Raw genomic sequence first — 20,594 nt, 5'->3', positions numbered from 1 at the left:
CTCGTGGTATACAGTAGATTTTGGAGACTCCTGTCTGTGCTGTGAAATATAGGGTGAACTTGTGTGAGAATGAAGACCATTCAGCCATGGAAACATTTCACACAGTCCTTGGCCTTTTCAGCAGACAGTTCTGACAAATGCAAAGGCAATGGTCACAGGATAGCCTAGAGAGAATAGACAGACAGCCTTCTGAATCTACAGGAAATAACACATCCTGTTTACTCTGACCTAGGCCAGAGGATGTAACCCATTGCAGGTAATGAAGTCAAAAGCCACCCTGATAATGACAGTTCATTACAGAGAGCTAAGTAAACGTCTCTCATTTACCTTTCTATACTCAACAATAAATAAAAAAGAAAGACAAATGATAGCTTTTCTTATTGGAATATTCTAACTTTATTATTTTTAATGCTAAATGCTTATATCAGTCACATTCTGTACAACACTTAGGGTTTTAGCTAAAGTGATAGAGAAGAAAGAGAATGGAAATACAGGAGATGCAGACATGGCAGGCAAAAGCCAAAGACTCCCTAGTTGAATAGCTTTTTTTAAAAAAAATGTCTGTTTAAAAGGTTCATATGACCCTACTTCTTTCAGAGATTAAAAACTTTTTAAAAGAGTGCTGCTCTGCCCTAGGCCGGGGTGTTTGGACAGTCCTCACTCTAACTTCTCCTACCATGAGTCAGGGAAGTCCTGGGTCCCTCCTGTGGGTATTGTTTCCAGCATTTATCCTCCTCTTTCTCCTCTTGTGTTTCACATGGCTCTAAGTAGCAGGACTCACAGAGGGGCAGCTTCAGGAACCAATTACAGGATAGCCGAAGGCTGTATGCAACAATGGGGTTCTTGGTCTGAGCCACCTACCTATTTTTTCCCTGTGTGGCTTCCTCTGCATCCATATTTAGGGGCAGAGAACCTCTCGCCTTGAAGCCCCTATACTGGCTGCTGCCCCACTCAAATTTCTTTGATCCAATTTCTCTAAAATCAAGGTTTTGCCTTGAGCTTTGAATCTTTCTGGGGTTGTCATTAGGGCCATTCTTCGATTCAACCAAGTCAGCCTACTTTCCCTGAATATCTCAGCTGCTGAACACCAACAACATAGAATGTTTGAAGAGGTCTAAAGGCAGGTTACCTCAGGAAACAGGGGTGCTACGGTACTATTTTTTCTGAGGACACTTATTTCAACAAGAAGGTTTAGCTGCAGTTCAAACCAGGAGTCTTCATGAAATGGATGCTTGTGCACACTGTCCTCATCTGATACCACCAGCTGGATATGGAAGGACTCAAACTTTTAGCTCACAGCTTCTTGTCCCTGAAGCATCATGGAAGTAGAATTCCTCCTTGTACATCAACCCAGTCCAGAGGAGAGTAAGGATTTCTACCCTTTATACTAACAATATTCAGAGAGTCATGCCACAGGCCCTGAGCACTAAGGGTAAGTTTGTAGAGAGCATACTAGTGATGGTCTTGGTGGGCCAGCTGAAGGTAACACTGGAGTCCCAGCCTTGGGAACTGAGAAAAATGCTACAGAAGTCTGGGCTGTGCCCTGGCTGTATGTACATGGTGTCAGAGCCAGGCTGAAATGGAATGATCTGCCGAGAGGCATTTGCCCAGCAGTTACAGCTCTCAGCTCCTTCTACAGTGGCTAGTGCCTTCAGGTACTTCCAATAGGAGGCCAAAGGTTTAGGAAACTTATGAAATGCAGCCATTTCTTGAGTATCCCTGGATGAGGGCAAGGAGTCTAGAAGAACTGTCTTGCCTAGCCTTTGGGTTCTTTGCTGAAGAGCAGACAGGAGGACATGGCCACCTGCTTCAACACCATCCTGTACCTGTTTCTGACTTTACCCTTCCATGCTGCCTTGACTTGGCATGTAGAGCTGTGACAAGATGGATGCTGCCAAGGTCTCTCCCTCTGTCAGTTCCAGACCTCCCTCTATGACTCCCTGTGTGGAAAGCATCTCAGAACCTACTTACATTAATACACAAGCCTAGAAAGACCTCTTAGATACCAAATCCCTCATGCCCAGCAACTCCACTCTCCAGGCCAATGGGACTGTACAAGCCCCCAAGCAATAGGATGCCTGAACAACTCAGCCACCCACACTTTGCTCTGCTCAAACCCAGCCCTGCTCTAAGGACAGTGCCTTAACTACATCCTTCTCCTTTTTGATTTTTTGGCTATCATTGTTTATTTTTTAAGTTTTGGGTTTTTTGTTTGTTTGTTTATTCTTTTTTGGTTTGGCAGGATTTTTTGTAAAAGCTAGTTTATAAATATATCTCTATTAATAACTGAAACTCGGAAAAAAGACTTTCTGAAGGTACTAAGACATAAAGTCAACCAAACACTTGGTAGTCCCTAGTAGCATTCCTGAATGACAATAATATTTTTTTCTAAAATGAAGTCAGCAAAAATTACATTTACAATGGCTCCAAAGTAAGGTCAAATAACTATGAATAAACCAAACCAAGGTATGAAATACTTAGGCTAAGGAAATTATAAATTAATGAAGCAACAAATTGAAGAACAAACTAAAAATACATGATGGAAAAGGCTCCTGTGTTTGTGGATTAGCACAACTGCCATTGGGAACATCGGGAACATATGGTTGTTTTGCCAAGAATTATGTGCATATTCTATGTAATCCTATTAAAATATGAATGACATGCTTTCCAGATCTAAAAACAGAAAAGAATCGCAAAGCAACCAAGAAGAATTGAAACCTTCTGAGTAGCCAAAGCAAGCTTGACCTAAAGAGCAGCATTAGATGCATGACTACAACCATTTTGCATTAAAAATAAATCAGAATCTTAATAACAAAAACTCACAGTACCAGTAGAATTAGAGACATGTAGAATATAGAATGTGGAGAAAGCACAGGAAGAAAGTCATGTGTACACATACACAAACAACTATGTTTCCATAAATATTCCAAAATATACATTGGAGAAGAGACTTTCTAACAAGCAGCACTGGACAGTCTTTATCTAAAGTAGAAGAAAAGTAAACAAATAAAAATGAAACATGCCGATTCATCTCTCTCATGCAGTAAACACTCAGCTCAAAATATATCAAAGACCTGACTGGAAGACCTAAAACCATGAGCTACAAGATTAAAAGATTTCAAGTTACAGAAATAAGGATTTCCACTCGTGAACTACAATAGCAAGTCATACTACCCCCCCCAGTCAAAGAAAATGGAATTATATGAAATTTAAAGACTTCTTCACATCAAAAGAGAAATGCTATGATGCTGAGGTAAGATAAACGTGTACAGGATGAGAGAAAATAGTTACTAAAATGTCTTCCATGAATATCTAGACATTCTACATAACTCAAAAAAATAAATAAATAAAAATAATCACCCAATTAAATGTCCACGAGTTATGTGAATGTTTATCCAAGAGAAAGATAAATATTTAAAAAATCCTTTCCTTGAGACAACAGAAAAATGAGAACCCAAATTACTTTGACATTCTCTTTAACCCAATCACAGAATGGCTACAATTCAGAAAATGAAACTCGAAACCATGCTGATCATTTTGTGGGAAGACAAGAAGCACCACATGGTCACATAGTACAACAAGTCACAAAATCACTGTTAATCATAATGAAAAAAGTCCTAAAATCTGGTGCAGCTATATTACCGTGTGTGTGTGTGTGTGTGTGTGTGTGTGTGTGTGTGTGTGTGTGTGTGAGTGTGTGTGTGTGTGTGTGTGTGTGTGTGTGTAAATCTAGGTTAGCATACGCACTAGTTATTTTTGTCAATTCGACATAAATTAGAGACACCTGGAAAAAGAAAATATCAACTGAAAAATTCCTTCCATTTGATTGGTCTGCAAGCATGTCTTTGGGAGTCTTTTCTAGAGTATTAATTGATGGAAGAGGGCCACTCTACTGTGAGTGCTCCTGGCAGATTGGTCTGGGCCACCTAAGCAAAATGGATTAATGTCACCCTGAAAGCAAGGCAGTGACCAATAGCCTCTGCTTCAAGCTCCTCACTTGGCCTCTTTCATTGATAGACTATAGCTTACAAACTTACATAAGCCACTTCCTTCCACTAGTTGCTTTTGGCTATGTTGTTTATCACAACAACAAACGGGCAAACAAGGAAAGCATGCCACAGGGATAATTATACATCCATATTTATTGTCGTGGTGTTCTAATACAAAAGACACTAAACCCCGCAACTTGTCTGTCAATAAATAAATAAAAAAGAGAAAATGCGGTCTGTATATACAATGGAACTTAATTGTCATAAAAATACAATTATGCATTTCTAGGAAATGAATTGATCTACATGTTAAAGAAAATGAGGCAATTTTAAAACATAAATACTGCATTTTTCCTTTCACGTGTGGATTTCAATTTAAACATCAACACATTTATAAATATGAAGCAAAAAAGAATTAAGAAGAGAGTGTAATCCTAAAATGAATGAGGACGGGGGAGTGTGACAAAATAATGCAGAGGAAGAAAGATGAGTGTTACTTCATAGCTGGGATGGAGATGAATCTATACATTTAAATATATATATATATATGTATATATGTTTATATGTATATATATGGAATATGAAAACAGGACTGTCTTTGGCAAGAATAGGACCAGCTACACAATGAAGAAGTAGAAGAATAGGACAATTTTCCAGATAAACCATATCTAGGCCCACTGATACAAATATGAAGCAATATCTTCACGATAAAAAAAATATGACAGTAGACAGATGGAATCACATGCACACATTTTCCAGAAATTGAAATACAGCTAGATTAATGTCTGATAAAGATTTTCAGAAGAGAGTTATTACAGATGAAGAAGGGAGGGCTATTAAAGACACTTCATGAAGAAAAAAACCTGGAAACAAAGAAATTAATTTTTTAATGTCTGTTTGGTTTTTTTTTTTTTTTTTGACTTGGAAGGTCTAAGGTAGCCCAGCTTAGCCTGTAACTGACTATTTTGCCAAGAAGCACCTTGAACTCAAGAAATTCCTGCCCACGTCACCCAAGTACTGTGATTATAGGTATGGGCCAGGGTGCCGCATTTATAAGGTGCTGTGAACTATATTCAGTACTACTTGCATCCCAGTAATAAAATGCTGGATGAAGACTGCTTCGTAACTCTAACTAGGTTCTCGTCCTACCCTCCTTCAATGATGGTACAGACAGACAGGAAAGAGTATATATGGGAGGTCCTTTATTGTTAATACTCATAAAACACTTAAAAGTAACTGCCAAGTATGGTTTAAATGAAAGGAATTTGAACTCTCATTAGCTGCTACTGGGAACCTGAGAACCTTTACAGCGCTGAGGAGTATTCAATGCTCAATCAATGCTTTGGAATTTCTGGCCATTCCCATAAAGAGCCTTCAATTCTAGAGCAAGTCTGCAGGAGTGTAGAACGTCATGAGTTCTACTGACTCAAGCAAGTCTCTGAAATGATGGGTGGTCCCCATGTCTGGAAGCTGGAAATGGCTGCAGGCACAAAATTTCTGTCTGAGGTTGAGGTATGATACCTTGGAGCTTGGGATAGGAAATGACCCTTTGCCCTGGGTGCTGACGTCATTGGGCTCTCTGCTAGTCGCAGAAGGTTCAGTTTAAGGAAGTGAGTGATTCCACTTTACCGCAGGTCAGCAAGTCTGCTCTTTGATGGGCCAAGTGATGGGAGCCTCTGGGTCTCTGAATTCATAAACTCTTCCTTTTCCTTTGAGTTCTGTGAATCTGCGAACTGTCTGTGGAACCACCGAATTTACTGACAGGCAGCTAGGCACCATTAGCTGAACTGTTATGTATTTCTAACCATCATCAAAGTGATAAAATTACCCTCAGTTTCCGCTGTTACGTCAATATTTGTGGGCCTTCTGCTCTTTTTCAGTCTGATTCACCTTGAGGCCCTCTGAGTCAAACCTGGAGCATTTACGTAAGTAACCTAGGCTACTGTTTATGCTGAATCATTTTTGCCCTTCGGACTTCGGTTTATTGTTGATTCGTCATAGAACATGATTTCCGGGGTAAAACCCATCATCTGAATGGAAGCTCCATAAGTGATTATAGAAAGCTATCACGTCTCTCAGCACTCTGCAAACTGTGAGCTGCATTCCTAACCTTACATAGCAATCTTAAATGTGAATACAGCAAAGAGGAGACACACAACCCAAGAAAGAAGAATTTACAGCACTGAGAGAAACTCGGAAGAGCATCTGTAATTGTAACTTGGGCATGAAACAGTCGCTTTGAGAAACTAATGAGGGAAAAAATAGTCAGTTCAGTAAGAAATGATCCTGAGGATCTGACCCAATCATTACCTCAGTCTCACAGTTAGGACTAAAAAGGCAAATATGTTGTCCAGAAAGGATATGGCAAAAGCACCACCAATAAACAGTATAATCAAACATAGTTCAAAGTCCAACAAGATTAAAAGTTCTGAAGCTGCACATGGTGTGCTTTAATTGTTGTAAGCAAAGGTACAATGAAACTACCCAACTAGACCACTCCTTGAGTAAAAAGAAAAGTTTACTGGAAGGAACAATGGCTGGCCCTCTGCTCCCTCTCCCTCTCCCTCTCTCTCTTTCTCTCTCCCTCTCTCTCTCCCTCATCTCCTCTCCTCTCCCTCCCTCCTTCTCTCCTTCTCCCACTTAGCATAGAGGACAACAATTTATAAAATGGACAGAATATTTACCAGGGTTAAGATCCCTTTGCTGACATAGACTGTATCTGTGGAGTAGGATGTCAAGCCCTTTGAGGGATGCATGAAGCGGGAGGAACGGGTCAGATGGTAGACTTATTTTACTTTTTCAGTGATTTTCTACATTGAGTTTCACAGTGACTTTACCAGTTTGCATTCCCATCAGAGGTGAAAAAGGGTCTCTCTTCGCAATAAAATCACTAACAATATAACTTGCAGTAGCCATAGCCAAGTATAAAAGTGATCTCTACAATGAAGGATTGAAATAGCTGAAGCAAGGGAATGAGAAAGACAATTGAAAGTGTAAGGACTTCCCCTGATTATAGCTAGGAGAATTAAGATTTAGAAAATGACTATTCTATCAAAAGCAATCTACACATCCCATGCATTCCAGATGAAAATACCAACATTTCTCATGGAAATGGGTCAAATCATCCAAAAGTTCATATGGAAAAATAAATGATCCAGAGTACTGGAAGCAATTCTGAGCAATAATAAAAATTCTGGAGGAATTAACATTCTAAATTCAAAATACTATTGTATAACCATCCTAATACAACAATATGGCATGACTTTAGCTCAATGGACAAAAACAGAAGACCTAAACATGGATACTCAAATCTTAAGCTATATGATACTTGACAAAGATGGAAAAAAAACTGAAGAAATGATAACATCTTCAACAAATGGCAGAGGGAAAACTGGATTTCCACATGCAGAAGAACAACCTCAGACTCCTAATACCTGTTAAAAACATTAACTCCAAATGGATTGATGAAACCTTCAACACTGAAACTGCTCAAAGAAACAGGCCATACCCTTTAAGATATTGATATAGGAAAAGACTTAATGAATAGGTTAGTGTTTGCCCATCCTACTGAAATTTAGGAAATATAACCAATATTTAACAACTGAATTTTAAAGAACTAAAAAGATCCTGTACCACTAAGAAACAATAAATTGAATGATGAAGAAACCCATGGAGTGGAAGGGACCTTTGCCAGCTGTATTTCTCAAAGAGAGTTAACATCCCAAACACACAAAGAACCCAAAAGAGCAGAGTTATGGAAAGAAGTGACTCCCCTTTAAAAATGAGCTGGGGTCCTAAACAGGGAATTTTCAATAGAAGAAATAAAAATGAGTAAGAAATACCGTCAAAAAGCATTCATCACCATTAGTAATTAGAGAAATGCACATCATTAAAACTACTTTATTCAGGCTGGAGAGATGGCTCAGTGGTTAAGAACAGTGGCTGCTCTTCTAGAAGCCCTGAGTTTAATTCCCAGCAATCCTATGGTGACTCGCAATCATCTGTAATGGGACTCAATGCCCTCTTCTGGTGTGTCTGAAGACAGCTACAGTGTATTCATATAAATAAAAATAAATCTTTAAAAAAATTTAAAATACTTTATTTACAAATTTCATCTCACCTCACTACAAATGGGTGAGGGAACATGTTTCTTTGGCAGTACGTGTGGAGATTTTCATCATCACAGCTAATGTGCAGTAGCTGGTCACATTACATTAACAGTCGGGAAGGAAATCATGGCAAATATTATAGTTCCACTTGCATTTCTCCTTTTTATTTAGCCTTGGCTTCTGGTCCTGAGAATAATGCCACTAACATTTAACATTGGTCTTCCCACCTCAAGGAACCCTGTCTAGTAACCTACTCTAGGTCTGTCTCTGAGACTATTATAGATTTGTCATGTTGACAATCAAGTGCTATCACAACTTGACATATCAACTTGACATAAATTGAAGTCACCACTTTCCACCTTTTGTTCTTACTGCCTATAACTATCTTATTATGCAAATTGTATTCAGCCCATCTGTTAAAGCCTTCATAGTCTTCAACACTCTCAACACTGTTCAAATTCTCAATATTATCTTTAACTGTAAAATGCTACAAAATAAAATAAAAAATAAAATAAAATAAATACAGAACAACACAGAAGAAATGTTCCTTTTCCAAAAAGTGGTATATTGCCGTGGCAAGAATTGATCAAATTAGAGAACAAGTTGGGTAATTCTGCAATTCCAGGGTTACTATCTGATGCTGCTGATAAAATCATTTGAACTCTGAAGAGTTTGGGGAGCTCTTCCTATTCAACTCTGCTGCTTGCAACATGCATATGCACTCTTTAAGGTCAGATTCACTCCATATCCATAGCCTTTCTCTGTGGTTCTGTCATCTCTGCTATTGTGGGACCCCTTGGCAACTCCTTGACTCCTTGGCAACTTAGGTGCATTTTCACAACTTGACACAGTCATCTTTCAGGACATTCTTCTTTGATGGTCACCTAGGTTGGTTCTATCACTTTGCTACAATAAAAAGTGATTTGGTGAACAGCGATGTACCAGTATGTCTGCAATATTTTCATTTGGAGTCTTTCCCATAAATCCCACAACAGTGTCATATGTATCTCTAATTTAGTTTCTTGGATGAAATTCAATATGATTTCCATGGTGGCTAAAACAGTTTACGTACCCACCAATACTGTATAGTTATTGCATTTTATTCAAATCTTTGCCATCATTTGCTAAGTTTTCGTGATGACCACTATTCTGACTGTAAAGAGAAAGAACTAATATAGTTTTAATTTGCATATTTCAGAAGATTTGTGATGCTGAACGTGTTCTCATGTGTTTACTGGCCATTTACACCTAAGATGCACCTAATCCTCAAGAGACTGGAGGCCCCAGGAAGCTTAAAGGTCTGGTGGGGTGGGTGGGCTTGGGAGATCCTTATGGAGATGGGTGGCAGTGCGGGACTGGGGCATCGAGAAGGTATGGGGTGTGGAGCTGTTGAGTGGGTGAAGGTGGACTGGGAGGACAATAAAATCATTGGGAGTATAAAAATAAATAAATTAATTAAAACATAATGTAAATAAATAAAATAATATAAAAACAATGGGAAAGCAGCATATTCTAATATAAGGTGGTAATATAGTATGACTATAGTTGAAAAAATGAAATTTTTAATTTGGTTGGAGTAATTGGAGAACTATTGAGGTAGTTTAAAAGAAAAGAAAGATTATGCAAGAAACTACAAAATATGCCATTGAGCTCATTTTCTGTTGGTTACCTACTTCAAGACATGTAGTCTGCCCTTAAGAGGGATGCTCTAGGGTCGAATAGGAAGGCTTTTACAGTTGTTTCACTAAATGGATATGATGTGCCCATTAAATTATGTTACTAATGCATTTTTGCAACTGTATGTTACTTCTCCTTTCAGCCTAGTGTGGAGAAGTAAGCTCCTTACACTACTGGCAAATACTCTTAATTATTGAAAATGTGATTCCTGTCAGATATTCAAATGTTGGGAAACTGATAAAATACATACGTAATAAATACATAACACTAAAATTCTGGGAATTTTTGAGTTGTTGTAACTGTAGAAAAATATTTTTTAAAAAAAGCCAAGAAATTGAGGCATATCAATTCTCTCTGTGTTTATCTTAAATATAGTTTTTACTTCATTCATGATCATGAAATAGGCAAACATAGCGAGGTTTGTGTCCATATTAATGGTGTTGTTACAATTCCCTTAGGGTGTAGACTCACAGGACTCTCCCGTGGGATTCTGTAATTATTGACACCCTTCCTCCACTTCCCTAGTAGTGTTTGGCCTGAAGGTGGTGTGATGGAGTATATAGGAGGTGGAAATCTAACTGAAGACAAGCCTCTACTGAAGAAGCTATCTTCCCTGGGTATCCAAGCTGCAGTGCGACATCTCAGAGATGCATCTGTCTTTGTCTCACCAATGGTCCTCCTGTAAGTGTTGCTTTTACTCAGGTTCTTGTAGATAAGATTAAGAAATGCATTGTTTTATCAAGCTCAGTATAGATGGCCTGTGTTTCTAATGTCTAAAGTGCCCTATCTGGGAAAAATTACCCCTTTTTGCTTTTTCATGGCTTACCTGAAGTAAGGGGACATAGAGCTGATAAACTTCTTAATTACTCTAAAATGATGCTGCACAGTGAACCCCTAGACCAATAGTTTTTAAAGAAGAGTCTTCCTTCTTCTTAGAAAATGCATGTCAATGTCTTGAGAAGTTTAGGATCCCTTAGTGAGTAAGAAAACGAATGTTTCAGTACCTAGTGAGTGGAAACCAAGAATGTTTCCATGCAACATGGAAACTCCATGCAACTCCATGCAAAAACAGTTACAAATCAAGGTATAGTTAAAAACTTCAAAATTGCAGAAATGGAGATCTTTTTAAATGAGAACAAAAGGAGTCTATTGGCAATATTCTTTCCAGGGTCAGGCATTTCTATATGTTGCTAGATCTGAATGAATCTAAAGAAAATTTCAAAACAGGACAGTGATATAGACAAGCTTAGAGTATGTGATTATTAAACAGCTTTGACAACTTTATTCAACCAAAATTCCATTTCAAATGAAAAACAGGATAGCATCAAGCATTTGTCTCTAGAAACTTGATGATATTTTCAAGAATAATGTATTAGTAATAATGATACAATAAATTTTAAAGAACAAAAACCCAAAATCATCAGTCTCTAAAACTCACCTCAGTGAAATCTCTACAAATGGTAAATATGAGGAATGTGTATGAGCATAGTTTAATGTAAAGATATATGTTGTATACAAAAAATTGAAATTATTATGAATTTAGCAACTTCAACATGTGTAATATAAGTTATTTGACCATCTTATCTCTTTTTTAGTTAAACATGTGAAAAATTAGCTTGTTGTAAAGAAATTTCGCATACCTATTATCCCATATTTCAGTTCAGACAGTTTAGTATATATCAATCTTTACCAAATTCATGCTTTTTTTTTTTGGTTCTTTTTTTGGAGCTGGGGACTCATGCTTTTTATTGGACATTTCTAACTACATTTATTAATGTTTACATGGACACTGGGGTCTTGTACCAGAAATATTTCAGGTTAATGTAGTTTGAGGCAGATACATTTCAATTTCATACTTACACACCTGATAGCCTTTTAGAGTGTAAATTATTAGTACGTTACAACTGTGTTTCAGTATGTATAGTCAAAGGCATATTAATGATGCAATCATCAATGAGTCACTGTCACAAATTGCAAAGGCACATGGTAGTACAAGCAGAAAAAGAGCAGACACACTGAAGTCATTGGCAATCTGTGACACAATGCGTCACTTTTATATGTAAGACCAATAATCCCAGGCAACACTGGACATAAGGAGTACATATGTAGCTCCTGCCACACAGATGCATAGCAAGAGCTCACAAGTGTGTAGGATGTAACAAGTAAAGTGCAAAGTCCACAATGTGTCATTTCTGATTCAACATACTGATTCTAGGACTATGGAAAATCGGGAAAACTCAGTCCACCATCATTTTCATCAATATAATGGGATAATAAAAGTCGAGAATGCCTGGTGACTGCTTTAAACATTAGACTCAAGGGAAGTAATCTTAAGATTTTAGCAAAGGTATGAGATGACAATGGTTAGTTAGAAAATCCATACTATGACATTGGTTTCGTGGGGAAACTGTCTTCATCTTCCATGCCAGCAATCCAAAACTCATGTGTTTATTTAGATCACATAGGAAAATGAATCAAATCAATGAACTGTGCTGTCTTTGTCAGTACCCTAAATGCTGCTATCTGGCACTGAATTACAAATGCAAACTGGTGAAAATTGTACACTAAGCATCACCAGAAACCATCAAGACGTTAACCTGCCTGGAGAGAAAGACTATCTCATCCTGGATCATATTTAAGTTAAGATAGAAAGAAATGTTTGTAAAAGTACAGAAACATTCTTAGGAGTAATAGAAAGATGCAGGAAGTCTTCTATTTTTCTTTCAAACTATAAACCTGTGCATGTATAATTAGCTAAATCTAAGACACAAAAAATTATGCCCACACCCAGACCAAAAACTATTAATTTGTATAAGGTACAGAGGACATCTTACACTTTCCTAGACAGGGTGATTGTTGAGAGCATCAAAAAAATACTTTAGCATGACTCCTCTTCTTAACAGGGACAGTCCTCTTGCTGCTGGTGTCCAACCTGCTTCTGTGGGAGAACACAGCCTCTGCTATGAGAGCTAAACTGTTGAATGTCCACAACTACACATCCTATGGAGACACTTGGAATCAGGCAATTAAGATATCCCAGGACATGAATCAGTACATTTCAGATCTGTCCACTCACGTTGTAAGTACCCTCACTCATCTCCTAGAGTTCTCACAGTCTGTCTATCATGGCAATGAAGCTGAGAGGCGAAAAGCATCATGAACTAACTTCAACATAATATACCTTTATAAGAAAAAGCTTAAGCTACTAAAATATGAAATGGAAGAACAGCACACTTTGATGAAATGCCAAATGTATGCTAAGACTACACTGACCGTTTCTTTATAATTCAACTTTTACTTTAGTTGATTCTTGTAATATGAGAGTATAAGGTTGAAAAATGCTTTGGTTATCTATGACTTTCTAGAGGAGACATAAGTCCTTTGGTATCCCTCATTTAAGGCACTATAAATATCCAATAAAGAACTGCTTCACAGTGAATTTAGGGGATAGAATAGAATTAAAGAGACTAAGAATAAATGAGGAAGGAAGAAAAATAAGCAAGTAACTACAGAAATCCCCAAATGCTAACAACTACCATTGAACTAAGTCCAAGACATGAGCTTATATTGGTAGGTCTAGTTTAGAGCTAAAAACAGTTCCTCTACTCTTGATGAATGTCATTTAAGGCAATATGCCATCTGTTTTAGAATAGTATAAGACACAACAACAGATAGGGACTTCAGGACATCAATTAGCATTTAAGAAAAAAAGTTTATGGTAAGTACACATTTCTATCATACATTATATTCACTAATTTTTCTATCACTTCATAATTATCCCAGCATCCCTTTCAATCTATCACAAATTTTCTCAGCAATAGTTTGATGACAACCTGCTGAGTGAGTATACTGAACTAATTGTGGTAATTAAATAAATACATATTGGCTGATGTTTACAAAATTAATATTTTGTCGATTTTTAAGTGACTCATTGTTTAATATTCCCTAATATATTATACTCAATAGTTTAGAACTCACTTTGTTTGCCATGACACAAGAATACTTGAATTTATATCCATTTTTGGTACAGGATAACTGTGTAGCTACAGAGGGTTTGAAAAATGAGCTCCATTTGGATGATGCCTGGTTAAGCAAACATCATTTTGGATCGAAAAGAAATTAAAAAATGAATAAAAATATACAAGAACTTTGACAGGGCACAAATACTACTCAAATATTACCATATTGCACCATTTATTTTTGCACTCCTATAGTCTTCAGTGTCTGCTTGTCAAATAGTAACTTTCAGCAAAGATGAAAATAGCAAGGGGGAAAGAGATTGACAGATTATGAAACTGGAGGGGTCAAAAATGAGACTACAATTAAAATGTAAAGAAGTATATTAAAAAGTCATTTGTGCAGATGCTTCACTCCTTCTTAAAGGGGGAACAAAAGTATTCATAGGAGGGGATATGAGGGCAACATTTAGATCAGAAACTGATGGAATGGCCATTCAGAGCCTTTCCTACATGTGCCCCATATATACAGCCACCAAGACTTGGTAAGATTGATGAAGCTAAGAAGGGCATGCTGACAGGAACTGGATATAGGTGTCTCCTGCGAGACACAGCCAGAGCATGTCAAATACAGAGGAGAATGCTAGCAGCAAACCACTGAACTGAGAATGGGACCCCTGTTGGAGGAATTAGAGAAAGCATTGAAAGAGCTGAAAGGGCTTCCATCCCTATAAGAACAACAGTGCCAACCAACCAGAGCTCACAGGGGCTAAACCAGTACCCAAAGACTGTGCATGGACTGAACTATGCTTCCAGATGCGTATGTAGCAGAGGAAGGCCTTGCTGGGCACCAGTGGAAGGACCGCCTCCAGTGTAGGGGAATGTCGGGGGGAAGGGGGGTGGATGGGGAGAACACCCTCATAGAAGAAGGGGAGGGGAATGGGATAGGTGGCTCATGTGCAGCAAACCAGGAAAGAGAATAACATTTGAAATGTAAATAAAAAAATCCAGTAAGAGAAAAAAGTCATTTGTCTAATTTCTTATCTTCTTTTTTAGTGTTATTTCACTTTGAAATTTAATATCTATTGAACACATTAATGACAAGGTCATTTTTAATATTAGTTGATTTAGAAACGACAATTAATTGAGTACTCATTATTTCAGAAAATATTTTATGCCCAAGGCCGAGGGTTTGAACGCCGGACCACCAGATGCCACACTTCTTCCCTCTCTAGTCCAGAAAACAAGGAGCAAGCCCAACAGTTCCAAGTGAGTTCTCAACCTTGGCTTGATACCAAATCAAAATCACTGTACTGGCTTTGTCACGCACTTACATTGCTTTTATTCTACTACACCATAACGGGAGATTATTCTATTACACCATACCAGGACATGGCTATCATACTGTCAGAAAAATAGATAAGGAATATGAAATCATAGAACAATCGCATTGAAAAATAAACATAAAATCATTGCTAAGTAACATTATAGCAGATCTGTACATTCAGAAAACCCATTCTACCAATGCCTTGTCCATGAAATCTTACTATTCAGTAAGTATGTTCTGTTTGAGCCAAATCTGAACCCATAGTTAAATATTGTACAAACCTATATGTATATATATGCATATGTGTATTTATATACATATATGTATATGTGATAAGGATATATTCCTATGAAGTACTAATAGTGTTGTGTTCATCATATGTTATACTGGATCATATGTTGACAGAATTTAACATTATGAAAACTATACTATCTACTCTTGTTATTTATGTCTTTTTTGTATCTACATCTGCTACTTTATATAAGTGTCCATTACACTAAGGTCTCTCTACGTTTACCCATGTCACTACTGATGTGATGTTGACTCTAACTAATAATGGTTATTATCTCTCACTTAAGATCTCTTTCATGAGGGTTGAGGATTTAGCTCAGTGGTAGAGCGCTTGCCTAGGAAGCATAAGACCCTGGGTTCGGTCCCCAGCTCCGAAAAAATAAAAAGAACCAAAAAAAAAAAATCCCTTTCATGAAGCAACTTAAGTGTTTTACAATGTGCATTATCACATATCTAAAATGTCCCCATAGATATAATCAACATTTTGTTTTCCTTAATATTATCAGCATTTGGTATACCCACATTCTTATTAATAATAATTAATAATAATATAAAGTAAAAATAGGAAGTCTAGGAAGAAATGACAGTTGCACAGAGTTACTGCTTCACTAGAAAATTTATCAAACATTCTTCTGATATTTCTGAATTTAATCATATAAAAATTCTATAACATGAGGACAGGGCCTAAAGTTTAAACTTATAAAATGTGTACCATCAAAATAATGTTCTCAACATGTATATGAATGACCAAAGGAATGCTGCTTGAATAAAATCTGCCTGTATTTAATAATACTGTATTCCCTTATTCTAATGTAATTGTTCAATTGTGGTTGCTTAGCTGGAAGTACTACTGGGGTTGTCACACAGCCTATTGCAAGCCTGGCTCAACCCTCTGCACCATCTGTGGGCTGAAATGTGTGACAGGCTAGGATCCACTCCTCCTACCCTCTACAAGGCCTTGATGCTTAAGGAATCAAACATAAAGCTCCTGGATGCCATAAAGAATATTGCCAAAAAGGTAAACAACTTGCTGACTTTCTCTGTATTTCTTATACATGAATAGGCTAACCATGGGGTCTTAGTTCTAGTTTCATTGTTGTGACAAGACACCATGACCAAGGCAACTTTCATAAAAGAAAATATTTAACTTAGGCTGGCTTCCAGTTTCAAAGATTCAATCCAGTATCTTCATGTTTGGAAGCATAGCCACATAAAGACAGATATGCCACTGGAGGAGACAAGAATTCTACATCTTGATCTAATTGCAGTGAGGAAAGATTGTCCTCTATAGGCGGTCAGGAGGTCTCATTCCACATTGGGCAGTTTCCCAAAGCCCACCCCATAGTAGTACACTTTCTCCACAAAGGCATACCTGTTCCAACACGGCAGTACGTCAGTTAGTCATTTGATATAAGTTGATTTCAAATTGATATCCTAATAGTGCCATTTCCTGGGCTAAGTATATTGAAATTACCACATTGGATAATGACAAATGAATCTTGAAAGACGTTCTCTTGTAACAACAATAACAACAAAAAAACGGGAAGGATATATCCAATTATGTGAGTATCTTTTCTACTAATGTAAACAATACCCAACCTACTCAAAGGCACTTTACTTCCCAGGGACCTCCAACGTAAACTCCTGCCTCACACAGTGATTTGGAAAGCACATATATGTAAAGAAAGACAAATGTGTAACTATCCCACCAGATTTTATTAGAGTAAAGGCTGAACTATCTATATCATAACACACCAATTTTAATCTTCATTGAGTGTAAATATTTGTCCAAATACATTGTATGGGCTACTTATTTGTTAAAAAAAGAAGAGTAGTGTAGTGTCTGAATCTATAAAACATAAAAGACAAGTCAGGAACAATCATGAAGAACTAAAGGTCAATAATTACCAGAACGTATGCTAGCCATTACTAATTTCCCACCTGTCTGCTCCTATGCTGTGTGAGACTTTACTGAAGGAGACACAAGAAAAACAGGTCTGCTAACCCCAGAAAGAAAATCCATGATAGACCAAAGTAAAAACTACACTGAAGTCCAAATTGTTGAAACAATGAGTTTTTAATAGAGTTCTAACAGGAATATGGTTGAGAATTACTTGCAAGAGAAGGGATGACTCAAAAGCAGAAGCATTATAGAAAAGTTCCTCCCTAACTCCCACCGTGAAAGCTGAAACCTTAGAGCTCAATACACAATTTGCTGGAAGCTGAAGAGGTCTGAGACACCTTCTTCCCACAGTTCACTGGGTTAGTATCTGTATCACCAGTAATTATTTCCTGGTTGCAAACCTGGGAGAAGCCTTGAGAATTTTCCAAGATTCTCCTTCCCTAGACATGAAATTGTGCTTATTTCTTTGAGTCTTTTGAACCTGCCCCTCTGCCTTCGAGGGTAATGCTTGATTGAGAACAAATTATGCAACATCCCAGAAAAACAAACTCCAGCGGGCATCAATTGCATGCCACAAGATATTTCAAAATGCCCCATTTCCAGATTTAAATGGCTAACACATTTTAAGTACTCTGTTTCAGGTAAATGAAAATCTCTGGGTTTGGCTAAAGGTTTACATTATTAACTTCTCACAAAATTGAATTTAATATGTAGAAGAAATAAGATCTCAAGTTTTCATCTATAATTAATACTTAACTATTATTTTGACAATTAGGGTAATTTTGAAATCAACGAAAAGGCGAACTACACTGCCTGGTCTGAATTGGGATTCTTGCAATCGCCCAATAGAGACACTAGATACTTTGCCTTTTATAACCTGTTTCACTGCCTCAAGAAGGACTCAAATAACGTGGAAATGTATCTGAAGCTTCTGAAGTGCCGACTGATCCGAAGCAAGTGCTAAGAACGCATAACATCCTTAATATCCTTCTGCCCCAGTGATGGTTCTTAAATTGCACTTGTACAAAGTACCTGAGTCTAATGGCTCTGTTCTTTAAAAACAAAAAATAAAAAACTGAACAAAGTTTCCCAAGATATCTTTTGTTGGTTCAATAAAGAGTCCACAAAAAACAGGGATAAGTTATTATCAAAACTGAACAGATACCAGAAGTTACCCAGGCAAATGATATCCTTTCCGACATAACTTCAGAATCACAAAATGTTACCTGAGTGACATTGTTAGAAGCAATGAATGATTTTGCTATGAATCAGCTCATCTGTAGTCCATAACCATGGTGCTCTTGAGCCACATTATGAGACACGGCCACTCTGCCGCCGACATTTGTGGCATATTCGCAGACAACAGTGTGACAGTGCAACTCCACTGTCTGTAGGCACTGTGAAATTTTCAAAACACCTGAAATATGGGGTTGGGGATTTAGCTCACCGGTAGAGCGCTTGCCTAGCAAGAGCAAGGCCCTGGGTTCGATCCCCAGCTCCGAAAAAAAGAAAAAACAAACACCTGAAATATGATATCAACATAAAATGTCTCTAGGTTTCACTATAACTGTATTTAACCCCAGTCTTCTGAATCTTATCTGCTTATTTTTAACATTCTTAGACATAAAACAAGTGAGCTACACACTCTTAATCTAAACAGTGCTCTTAGTTTCAACTTCATCTCATTGATTAGTTACAACCCTGGTGTTCTCTGATACTTCAAATCACAAGGTGAGAAAAGCTAGCATGGTCATTTCCTACAATGTTTCTTCTACTTCCTTTTCCCAGTTTTCTTCTTTTTCTCAGCTTTGGATCCTCTATAGATTACATCTTTAAAGACAGTGCCCTTGTCAAGCAGTTTCATGACACATGGATTTTTTTCAGGGATTCCTAGACAATGGAAACTAGTCCAGCCAGTCTTCTCATTTCTCAATCTTTTAGTTACCTCTTGGATACAAGCAAACTGTTAACCAACCCTAATATATTCTAGCATTCTTTCTCTAAACAGCAGGAAATATATTGAAATCCAATGAAACCTATATATGAGACATTTTCTGTTAATACTATGAAATGCTACTCTGCTTTCAGAGTAGATTTCTTCCACAAATTCATGCATATATCTAATACAGAGGATAGTATTTCAATGAGGATATCTGCCAGTGGAAAAAACACTTTAATTTTATGAAATATGTTCTCAAAGTACAAATTTAAAAATTTAGGTGGTCTTTAAAGGACTAACGGTTAAACCCTCTACAATTTAATGACATTTAACTGAATTCTATAGTTTCTAGAGAAAACTGAGAAGAGCTATAGACATTGTAGAAGAAATAATTTAAAATATACTTAATACAATAACTACTTTTTAGTTTATTTCCTATTTCTCTGATGAAATACACTGACAAGAACACATTAAGAAAAAAGGTGTGCTTCTTGTCTTTCTTTTTTTTTTCATCTTTATTAACTTGAGTATTTCTTATTTACATTTTGATTGTTATTCCCCTTCCCAGTTTCCAGGCCAACAACTCCCTAACCCCTCCCCCTCCCCTTCTATATGGGTGTTCTCCTCCCCATCCTTCCCCCCATTACCGCCCTCCCCACAACAATCACATTCACTGGGAATTCAGTCTTGGCAGGACCAAGGACTTCCCCTTCCACTGGTGCTCTTACTAGGCTATTCATTGCTACCTATGAGGTTGGAGCCCAGGGTCAGTCCATGTATAGTCTTTGGGTAGTGGCTTAGTCCCTGGAAGCTCTGGTTGGTTGGCATTGAGAAGGATAGAGTCTATCAGGACAGGGAAGGAGAGTATGGCAATAGAACCCTGGAAACTGCCTGATGACATTTTTATCTTCACACAGAGAACAAAGAGGGGGAGAATAAAAGAAGTCAGTCTATAGACCCTCAAAACATCTCTCCATCAAGAAATCACTCTTGTACTGTTCCAGAGCCTTCCCAAACACTGCCACCAATTGGGGACCAAGTGGCCAAGCACATCAGTCTATAAGAGACATTTCTCATTCAAATTGCTACAGTTATTCATTATCAGAAAAAACAATACAAATATCATCAGACACAATTAATGAATTATCATTTCAGGAATGCAATAATTACTTTATATATACACAAAATAATCCAGGAAACAAATTCAAAGAAACAAATCACATGACCACTCAGTAGATACAGAATAACTATAATGTAACTTTCAACATTTCTTCCTAAAACACACATAAAATAAATGAAAAATAGATATAAAAGAACATATCTCAATATAAAAAAGACTATATCTAAGCAATATATACCAGATAAATGTGAACAAATTACACTTTCTCAAAATTTTGAAGAAA

At 37.3% G+C, this 20,594-nt stretch overlaps 1 protein-coding gene and 1 pseudogene across 1 annotated transcript; both read left to right on the top strand.

The window, feature by feature from the left end:
- Positions 1–677: 677 nt before the first annotated feature.
- Lpcat4-ps1 (lysophosphatidylcholine acyltransferase 4, pseudogene 1) lies at positions 678–2,073 on the top strand (annotated as a pseudogene).
- An 8,323-nt stretch (positions 2,074–10,396) lies between these two features.
- On the top strand, positions 10,397–18,339 carry Prl4a1 (prolactin family 4, subfamily A, member 1). The gene is made up of 5 exons (NM_017036.2): positions 10,397–10,456; positions 12,679–12,854; positions 14,896–15,000; positions 16,188–16,367; positions 18,028–18,339. The coding sequence occupies exons 1-5, from the start codon at positions 10,423–10,425 to the stop codon at positions 18,214–18,216; spliced, it is 684 nt and encodes a 227-aa protein (NP_058732.2). The 5' UTR covers positions 10,397–10,422; the 3' UTR covers positions 18,217–18,339.
- The last annotated feature ends 2,255 nt before the right edge of the window (positions 18,340–20,594 follow it).

Source organism: Rattus norvegicus, chromosome 17 (genome assembly GCF_036323735.1).
Source record: "Rattus norvegicus strain BN/NHsdMcwi chromosome 17, GRCr8, whole genome shotgun sequence".
NCBI classification, from domain to species: domain Eukaryota; kingdom Metazoa; phylum Chordata; class Mammalia; order Rodentia; family Muridae; genus Rattus; species Rattus norvegicus.
Note: the sequence above shows the minus strand (reverse complement) of the source record. Positions and strands in the feature narration are given on the sequence as shown.